The following is a 10,513-nucleotide window of genomic DNA, read 5'->3' on the forward strand; positions in this document are numbered from 1 at the left end:
CGTTATTTGTGAAGTGTGCACACTTTTTGTATAGCAGTTCAAGGATGTGACTCAAGACTCATAAAATCCTGAAGGTAAACAATATAAGGTTTGTGTGGCGCCCAGGGTAACGGTCCTAAATGTAACTCAGGTTTAGGCATCTATTTAGAAATGACCAAGACTTAACTTTAGTCAAATTGTTGCATTACAGACTTCCTACAATAAGATTAATGAGGCATCTGAGAAAGGCCAGCATCATTGTGTTGTACACACTTAACCGCTTCTTGAAAATAAGTAGACATCAAAATGGTAGATGCTATGAGGTCAAAAGAAAGCACAGCCAGCTGCTTAAACAAGCTAAGCCGCTCACTGCACTAGTAGCACTCAAAAACACAATATGCAGAAGAGGGTGGGTCTGTTACCATGGAAACCAACTTGGATTTAAATGGATATTACAACTTTGCATTACCTTTAAAAACAAACTAATACATTACTGTTTGCCGTGTATTTGCAGGCTAACAGTTGAGTGAAGGCAAAAAAGTGCAACCAATTCATCCTCACAGCACTGCAAGATAAAAGTATCCAATCTAGTCCAATAAAAATAATTTCACTGACTGTTGGTAAATCTCATATTTTGATATTAAGAAATTATTTGTAGACAGGTTGCCAAAATTTCCCTTTTTCTTTAATATTAACTATTTCCTTGTAATAAACATATCAGCAGTGTTACCAGGTCTTAAATAGGAAAAGGTTATGGCTTTCTGTTGCCTGTTTTTAAAACCAACCTTAGTCTGCTGGGTTATGGTAGGTAGGTGGATGTTAAAATGGACCACATGTCCAATTACTAAAACACACATGGGAGGAGAAATAAAAAGTAAAACAATAACTTAAATAGAAGTGCTTAAAACATGACAGTTCTTAGAGCCCTTTCGAGAAAAAAAAACAAAGGAATCCCACCCGACAGAAAAGGAGAGCAAAATGAACAGCCGTAATGATAATACTAATATTCCTCCAATGATTCACAGATGTACAGTTCAGATGTAGATCATATCCTTTCCTCCCTTACAAATGTTTCTTGATTCCTCGTTAGTGGCCCCCCCACGTCTGTGAGCCGCGGCTTCCCTCGGTTTCAAGTCTATCTGTGGTGGGAGAACACTCTGTCTCAGTACACCTCCCCTCTTCCTCCTTTGCCATCAGTGCCTGTTCCTCCTCCTTTTTCCTACGCTCCAACTCCCACTCCACGAAGGTGTCAAAGAGGCTCGGCCAGGCCTCGTCCTCGCTGTAGTTGCTCAGGTCAGGCCCAATGGCCTGGGTAAAGTTCAGGAACATGTTCCACGTGTCTCTTGAGATGCCCCGAATACTTGAGGGGTTCTCCGAGAGGAAGTCCAGCCAGTGCTCCAAGATCGCAGGCGAGTCCTGGGTGAACACCAGGCGCCACAGGGCGATAGCAATTTCTCGCTGCAGCGAGCGTTGGCCATCCTCGGCGTCCAGGCCAAACTGGAAGGTGAAGCGGTACAGGTCCTTGAAGTTCTCCTCCCCCTGGGCGTCCTGCAGCATGACAGGGAAACGTGAGCAGATGCCCTCGAGGCTGTCTGCCTGAATGGCCTTGCAGCCATCAACAAACTCCTTCCTGGTAACACAAAGTAAACAGGACCGGACATCAGAATGATAGTAGAACACTTCACTTGGCATGATAAATCCCAGAAGCAAAGAACATACTTTCAACAATGCTAAATACCCAGCACCAGAGCTAACTAGTAGTTAAATTTACTAAGAGCTACAATTAAAGATTGTAAAGTCATCTAATGCAAACAAAAGGGCCATGTGTCTATAACAACTATATATATATATATAACTACTGTAATAACTACCTATAACTTTATTGTTTGCATTTCCTCTGTTGTGTATATATATTGCATTTTTAGATTTATATTTGAAGCACAGTACTGGAAGAGGCAAACAAGCATTTCACTGCACAACATAGAGATGTGTTAGTATGTGAAAAATATTTAAAACGGTGACAAAGGAGGAGACCTTGCCCCTTGCAATTTAAGAAATACATTTAAAAATTATAAAACGGAAAACTGTTCTTTTAAGCTAACAGTGACTAACATTATTTTGAGCCCTACAACTGTGTCTTATTGATTTTTAATGCTTATGACTTTTAACTGTTTGTACTTGTGTTTTATCTGTTTTAATGATTTTGTGTAAAGCACTTTGAATTGCCCTGTTGCTGAAATGTGCTATACAAATAAAGCTGCCTTGCCTTGCCTTGCCTTGCCTTACAACAATATAGGCTTTCAAAGTCAAATATAATATAAACAGCTTCAGTAAGCATCAGTTGACAATGAAACACGTTGGTAACCAAAGTGTAGTGTTGTCCAGAGCCTTTGGATAGAAAAGTGCTGAGTTAAAAATCAGAAGGGGAGGGGGTGACAAGTGACCCGGCCAGCAGGCAGCCATACTCATCTCTAACACTAACTGGAGTGGGAGTGCGGAGCAAGATTCATTTCCTGTGTGCCCCCGTCCTGATGGTGGAAAATAGTTTGTGTGTGTCTAGTTGAGGTGCAGACAACTATTTGAAAGGCACGATGAATGGACCACTACACAGAGAAAGACTGAAAACTGGAAGGTCAAACACCTGCGGCTAGAAGTGTTAACCTGATGCGCCAGGTTGTTAACACAGAACCTCCTGAGAAGACGTCATTGTAAACAGTCTCTCTCTGTGTAGTGGTGACACCTTTGTTTTTTAACAAACAGTCGCGGCCATCACACACACACCTAACCCATGCCTGCAGCTGCCAGTAGCTCCTCACCGGACACCGATTGGTTCGGTCCGCTGCTGTTTGGACACAAACGTATCACTTAAAGCCTGACAAAATGGATTTTCCGTAACCTTGTGAGAGCGGTCATGTAAGAAAATAGAAGTGTAGTTATTAGGAATAAAGCTAGTTATTGGAGGCGCACAATATTTTGGTCAGCCTGAACATGTTATTGATACCAGAAATCATATAAAAATGGTTTCTGGTATATCAAAGACAATTGTTTGTGGTTTCCTATTTACATTGTTCATTAGAATGGACACCAACCGTCTGGGACAAAGTGGCTTGTCTGGAATAAAGGTGCTATCAGTGACTTGCAACTGGACTAGTGAATAGTGCTGGTCATGTTGAGGTTTACCAATAGCGTGCCTGTAGAACATGCAAGGGGTTGACAATCTACTTCAGAAAGGTGTTAAATAGCAATACCTTCACATTAGTACATATTGTTACATAGTGTCTGTGTGGAACTTTGTGCCAGAAAGATCTGGACTGCATCCTAATTCTCATAGGCTGATCTCATGAAATGGCGTATGTATGACACCCCAATTTGTGTGCCATTATTAGCGTGTTATCAAGATGCATACTTGCTTTTTAGCACGTTTATCAACGCCGTTTGGCCTCCATTGACTTACGTTACCTTGTGATTGCATGTGAATTTACACTGTAGCGAGTAGTATGAATCTGCGTAGAGAGGTTGGTCGGGGTGGTGGATGGGTGAAACACGGGACTTTCTCCCAAGGGACCGGGGATTGTGTCCCACGTGTCACGTTTCCTAACCTCAACGTGTATGTTTACGCAAAGTCATGATTTCATGTTGATTCTCAGCATTAAAATTAAAATACTAAAGCCAAACTTAGGGTCTTTTCACACCTACGTCGTTTGGTCCGGATTTTTTAACTTTTACAATTCGATCCAAACCAAAATTACAGGCATTAACCCCCCCCCCAGACCACAGCCGAAATTTGGTCAGACCGGATCAAGCTGAAACCTGGTTTGGTTTGTTTCTCATGTGAAAGCATTTTTTTGGATGTTTTGGGCTTTCGGGCAAAATACAGGAAGTTCTGGCAGTCGTGTTATAAGAGAAGCGTAGCTCCTTTCAGCAATAGCTTAGTGATTACAGGGTTTTCGCCAGAATTGTTTTCAGCAGCTGGGGTTGCCATGACTTTGCGAGTGATGACGTCCTGTCACTGTTCCAGTTGCTCACCCTCAAAAAGGTGTTCACTTGAGTTCAGTAGAGCAGGCTCTGCAGAGTCGTGTAATTATGACTTTTCATAAACAGCGGAAGGAGCGGCGGTGCGCCGCTGCTACATGTATATAGCGGAAACCCTGGCTTAGTGTGTGTGTAGTGTGTGGTTGAGCAGGAGTGTGAATGAATGCGCTCAGAGCAAACAGCTGTCAACAAGCAGAGCAGAGAATAAATGAGCAGTTTACTTGTTAGGTGGTAGTAAATTTAAAGTGTAGGTTTGTCTCTGAATAAATGCTGTAGCTCCTCAAAAGTTCCTGTGTCTTGCTTCTTAACAACGTAACAAAACAAAAAAAGGAGCTGCGGGCGTTGGTGAGCAGGGGTACGTAGGAAAAAAAAACTTACATAAACTCCGACACCAGAGAGAGGATACAAAGGGACGGGGAAGCCTGTCTACAAACCAATCAATTACAAGCATCAGGAGACGCGGCTCACATATGTGATGACGATAGGACTTAGAGGTGACAATAAACAATGGCTCCTTCAAAGATCAGGCTGTATCCATCCATCTTCATCCGCTTATCGCTTGGGTCGGGGAGGAACCAGCTCCAGGAGGGGACACCAAACTTTCCTTTACGACTGGGGGATCCCTAGGCGTTCCCAGGCCAGGTTGGAGATATAATCCCCTGACCTAGTCCTGGGTCTTCCCTGAGGCCTCCTTCCAGCTGGCTGTATGTAATCAATTATAAAAACTGCATTGATTGGCCCCAATCCCACATATTTGCTTAGGGAATCCTTATGATGTTTCCACTTGGCGTAACAGAGTTGACAGCATGTTATAGGGAAGAGAAGGACCAGTTTCATCAAGCAGGTTTCCAGAGAATTTTGTTAATTTAAACCAAGAACAGGTCTTTTTCACATCACGTAATGTTAAAAATCTGAGGGGAAAATTGCTTTTTTATTTCCATTCACCTTTTTTGGATGTACATCGACAGCGACTAAGCTTGCATGTTCAGACCAAAGAAAGCGATCCGGAAATTCGCCGCAGGATTGTGCAGAGGTAGGAAGTCAACTAAATGACTCATGGGTGTGAAGTCCTGTTGTGTTCTTTCTAAAAACAGTACCCCCATTCAAAATAAACCAGACATTGGTCAGTTCAAGTACCGCATGGACCAAGAATGTAGTTCAGTTCCTGGGCACTGTTGAGGTGCCCTTTAATTGCTTGGAGCACCGGACCATTTCCCCAACTGCATGTCTATGGGTGCACGTGTGTGTGTGTGTGTTTGTATGTGTGTAGAAGGAACGAACAAATTCAATTTTAAAATTAAAACTAGGCCACCAGGACATACTGAGAATTGCCAGATAGAAAACTAAAATAAAAAAATATATATTTATATTAAAATAACATCTTGTGTGGTAATTAAATCAGGGCAGACACTAATGAAATATGTCTTAGTCATCTGGGATGAGGTATCAAAATGTCAGTCCTCACCTATAATTATGCAGTAGTTATGCTAGTTCATCCTGATAAACAGATACCAGTGAAAACAACACGCCTCATTCCCCAAACATCCCGTACCTTGTAAACTTGCACATGGTGGCTGCTTGAAACTTCCAGGCAAGAACAAGCACACGGAACTCTGCCGGGTCCACACACAGGTCATTGCAAAAACTCTCCATGCCTTCCTCCAAGATGGCATCTTCCTGTTCATCCTTGTAGCAGTGGAACAACTCTTCAATGCGCAGCATCGACAGCCCATCTCCATCCAGATACTCATCCTTGTGTGCTTCCCCCATCACCGCAGGAATGACGGGTGTCTCCACTGTAACCTCCAACGGCTTGGTGCCATTCGACAGCTCGCTGGTGGTTTTGCTACACAGCGCACTGGGCTCCTCTTTGTGGCCCCCACCACCAGCACTGCCTCCTTTCTTGTTGTGGGACTTGGAGCCGCTCTCCTTGTCTCCACTCTTACTGCCGAGTGAGGATGTTGGATTCTTACACTTGGTGACACACTGACCCATGTCTTCCGCCCGCCTTGGTCCGTCTTTCCTCCTCGCCTTCAGTCCCCGTCCGAACCACCTAGACGCCTCTTCTCTGGCCCTGCGAGACGTATCAACATACCCTCAGGCCTGAGGTGAAGAACAATTTAAAAAAGTTAATTGATATAGAGTGCAGCGCTAAACTAAGTCAGTCTTGCTCACAAACAAAAGATCAAGATCCATATGTATGTGGCTATTAGTAGAACACAATCAAACTACAGGGATTTTTGAGCATTAAAAGGTCAAGAAGTTACGCTACCTGTACCAAATCTTCCACTATCCACTGCCAGACCTTAAAAACCCTAAAAAGAGAAGACCAGAGAAAAGAGTCTATATGTATACATTCAATGTGTACACAGTGCAGATTACCACAGAAACCTCTACAAAGGGTGCCCGGAAAGCTCAGTTGGTAGAGCAGGCGCCCATGTATAGAGGTTTACTCCTTGATGCAGCAGGCCCCCTTTGCTGCATGTCATTCCCCCTCTCTTTCCCCTTTCACTTCTTCAGCTGTCCGGTCATTAAGGGCCTAAAATGCCCCAAAAAAATCTTTAAAAAAAAGAAACCTCTACAAAATAAAAAAATCACAATAAAAAACATCAGAGGTGACCACAGAAGCCCATTGAGGTGGAATTGGTTTTGTCACACAGAGCCACAAAAAAAAAAAAAAAAACTTTAGGTTTTCCTTAGTGTCAAATATTCAGCCATCTATAGGCAAATAAAATATTGCCTACCTTGATTCATATGATTTATGATATCTCTTATTATCTTTATTGTCACAATCCTATGTACTATTTCCACATCAATGACGTGTGTACCTTTGCTTGGGATCAGGAGTGAAAACAGAGTGAGTTTCACCAGGTTCTACAATAGTATAGGCAGTACATACAGTTTTGCTGCTGTACTACATCTCGGCAGTAATGGCAGCAGATGAAAATGCAATAAAAGCAATGACAAACTTGCTAAAATAGCAACCATGGACAAAGACGGTGGAGCTACTATGGTTGCCAATAAAAACAGCTAAATATTGTCTAAGCCCTGTTACAGCTATAGTTATGTCATGTTACCACATAGACTTTAATGTGATTATCATGAACTTTGGCAGCAAACTTTCAATGTAAAGCGGTTTATTCTATAAGATTAAAATCTACATGGTGGCTTACTCATGTATGCCCCTTTCCAGATTTTTATACAGGCAAAGTGCAAGTACATGCATGGAAAAGATAAGGGTAATAATGTCACACTGAAAAGTAACATCACTATAGGAACGTACATGCTGCCACAGTAGGGACGAAGGTTGTGATAGGCACGTCAAATAACTTGAGAATATAAACTTAATTTGCAGAACATGCAACAAGCAAGTCAAGACATCAGATAATGACATCAGATACTTTTATGGAGAGCAGGATGAAAATCTCATTACTGACCGGACTGCATGTAATGTGTTTAGAGTAATCATACTAACGCAATGTGTAAAAGCCTTCTCTCTCTTCTACCTACCCAGTTAGTCTCAAACTAGCCTGACTTCACATGTATGTTAATGCAATCAATCATTCTGCTATAACAGCAACAATCTTAAAATGTATGAGTTGATCAAGTGTTTGATAACTTATAAAGTAGGTGGTCAGGAAATTACTTACAGACAATCCCCCTGAAGGCATTTGCCACAGATCAAAGTGTCGTTCTATTCTGCTCCATCATTGTGACCTTGACATCCGCAATGCTGAAAAGACACAGTATCTTGTCATCACAAACAGAAAGTGATAGCTCATCATTCTCTAAACCTGCAGGACTATTTTTGTCAAAATGCTATGAAAATGTAATTTGAGCACAACAAAACATTTTGCTCATTGTAGAATTATTCAATCATTGGTTTATAACTACTACAAAGAGAAGATGGTTATAAAGCATTTGCACCCGAAAATATGTTTTGCAGTATGGACTCAAGCAGGGCTTTAAGGTCTTTGGTTCTGGGGTTGTACATCTCTAACATTAACATTAGACGTTCAAAGACAGACCTTTCACAGGGCAATGAATTTGACAGAATTCATGAGCACTGTTGTAAAATCCACAACGTCTGCGATATATTTCTGAAACCAACTTTTACTTTGTGTGATGACCACTGATTTTGCCCAGCCACAATTCCTGGTCTATGGTAATGTGTTTTCAGCTATGAAACAAATCGACTGTACTGATCATTGAACTGGACATGTCTAGGCAAACGTCTCACTGGAACATACTGGCTAGCTTCATCTAACGAACAACTTCACGTAAGTCTGAATGCCTACTTTTCTTTAGAATATGTAATTAACATCAAGCTAGGCATGCTATGGTAGCCAAACTCTTTAACGTTAGCTATTACCCAGACTTTAGTTTAACTTAAGCTAACTAACGTCAGATTGTTAGTCGCGAAACTGTGAGACAAAGTTGAGTTAGAATACGAATGCGTGATATATGTACTGTTGTCAATGCACAGCCTCGGTTAAGCCAGGTAAATGCTCTAAACTACGTTCATTAATGTTATTTTACCAAGTTGTTCGTTGGGAAGTGGTGAGCACAAACAGGATCAAGTCAGCTTAACAGCACACGCACAACACTCTGTAAACAGCGTTTAGATAACCATTTATACCTGGTAATTTCATCTATTCACTAATTCAAATGGTACTTATTGTGAAGCTGTTATCGATTGACGAGCCATCACCGCCACAGAGCCATTTAAATCAAAACGGTCTGGCCCTGACGACGTCGCCATAGCTAGCTAGCACCAGCTCGGTTAACTAAAAGTTAGCTATCGGCTAAGCTAGGTCTTTCGATTGAGACACCGAGCAATTGTCATTGTAAATAAACTTACCTTTTTGGACAGTTCTAGTGTGTGTAATTTGATGTTCATAACTCCACGGACGACAATACAAAATAAGTAGTGAGTAAGTTGGCCAAGGTAGCGGAGCGACCAGAAACGAACTGAGGCAAACTCGTCGCGTTAACTCATATTGCTAGGATAGCTAACTAGCTGGCAGCTGACAAAAACTTCCACATCAATACCGAATTCAACCCCGTTTTAGAAAACAAACAAAGAAGTAAACAGCTAGCAACCACATTGTGCTTTTGAATCCATTTTGAATTATGTTCGCTCTCTGGAGCGAGTTAAAGGACCATCTCGGACTAGCAGCCTATTTCTTTGTGCTTCCCCCTTTTTCGTCATTGAGTGGAGCTGCTACATTGTGGGCATTTTCCTGCATCACTTCCTCCCTGCCTACCAGCAGCCAACAGCTGATCTTCATTTCAGCGGTAGAGAGGTAGCAAGGCGAATCTATTCATTTTAACAAAGTAACGGGGTGGAAATACTACATTAAACCCATATGGATAAGTTTCAACAATGTCAATTACTGAAGCACGTATTTAGATAATGACATTTACACCATTAGGATAATAATATTGAAACGGGTCAAAACCCCTTTGTAACTCATCCGAGATGGCTTAGACTTGTCTATAAATAGTGAATTAAATCTGGTGACACTACATGCTTTATATGGGTTAAACATCTCCAACTTTATCTACGACGAAAAGTAAAGGTCAATAGTTTCTCTTTATTTATGGTTTTTCTTTGCAACCGGGGACGTCATCATCACGCGACATATGTGTTTCTGCTCTCCTAACTAGCAACTCGTCGAACAGTTCTTCAAACACAGTCGGTAGGTCTTTTTAATATTTAATACGTAAAATGCGCGCAATGCCAATAATGCGAGTTTTTAATGTGAATGGCACTCTTCTCGCTATTAGGCTACTGTAATGTGTGTTCTTCAGACGTATGTTATGAGGAGAACGCTCAATGACAGCTAATAACATTCATGTTGACAATAACGTTACATATACAAGTTAAGTATTTTATTAACGTTAATACAAATGCGCTTATGGCATTATTCTTATACACTTCCTTTACTCTCGACCCAACACATATCAGCACGTTCGATTAATCTTTCATAAGCAGTCATGCATCAGCTTTGTTTGGGAAACAGTCTGTGTTGATTTGAGTGACATCTAGTGTAGGATGATGAGAACACTCCAGGCTGGAGAAGAAACCCACCAACAGGAGTAACTGGCCCGGGGCCCCAACAATCCAAGGTTCTTGTAATATTAGCTAATATTGTGAGACTTTATTGTCAAAAAACTGTCACTTCAGACTTGGGCAAAAATATATTTGTATATGGACTCAAATATATGCACTAGTGTAGATACATCTCCTAGGTTAATGTAGGACGTACAGCTGGCCTTGACTCAGGGAGGGACAGGGAATCAGAGTCACACACTTATGTCGCCATGATGTCAAGCTGATGCTGGATTTGCAGACAAAGTGTAAATAATTATAAAGCGGCAGCAAAGACTTTTTGTGAGTCACTTATTTTATAAACTCAGTGAAACATACCTATTCAACAGGCCCTGTGTTGTGCAAAATTTAATTTCAAGCATCATTGTGGAATTTTGTGTTTAATTT

At 41.4% G+C, this 10,513-nt stretch overlaps 2 protein-coding genes across 3 annotated transcripts in view; one reads left to right on the forward strand and one right to left on the reverse strand.

Annotated features, from left to right (window-relative positions):
- Positions 1–9: 9 nt before the first annotated feature.
- dcun1d3 (defective in cullin neddylation 1 domain containing 3) lies at positions 10–9,276 on the reverse strand. 2 transcript variants are annotated; one of them, XM_032503263.1, is made up of 5 exons: positions 8,873–9,275; positions 7,662–7,744; positions 6,284–6,326; positions 5,564–6,114; positions 10–1,609 (listed from the first exon to the last, which is right to left on the reverse strand). In XM_032503263.1, the coding sequence occupies exons 4-5, from the start codon at positions 6,004–6,006 to the stop codon at positions 1,066–1,068; spliced, it is 987 nt and encodes a 328-aa protein (XP_032359154.1). In that variant the 5' UTR covers positions 6,007–6,114; positions 6,284–6,326; positions 7,662–7,744; positions 8,873–9,275; the 3' UTR covers positions 10–1,065. The 2 variants fall into 2 exon arrangements, with proteins under 2 accessions (XP_032359154.1, XP_032359155.1); XM_032503264.1 differs by lacking the exon at positions 7,662–7,744 and having other exon boundaries at positions 8,873–9,276.
- A 339-nt stretch (positions 9,277–9,615) lies between these two features.
- The window catches only part of lyrm1 (LYR motif containing 1), a 4,578-nt gene continuing 3,680 nt past the window's right edge, over positions 9,616–10,513 (forward strand). The window contains exon 1 of the mRNA XM_032503265.1: positions 9,616–9,713. The gene's annotated coding sequence lies outside the window, so the exon portion shown is untranslated. The remainder of the gene's footprint in view (positions 9,714–10,513) is intronic.

The sequence above is a fragment of the Etheostoma spectabile genome, chromosome 21, assembly GCF_008692095.1.
Source record: "Etheostoma spectabile isolate EspeVRDwgs_2016 chromosome 21, UIUC_Espe_1.0, whole genome shotgun sequence".
NCBI lineage: Eukaryota > Metazoa > Chordata > Actinopteri > Perciformes > Percidae > Etheostoma > Etheostoma spectabile.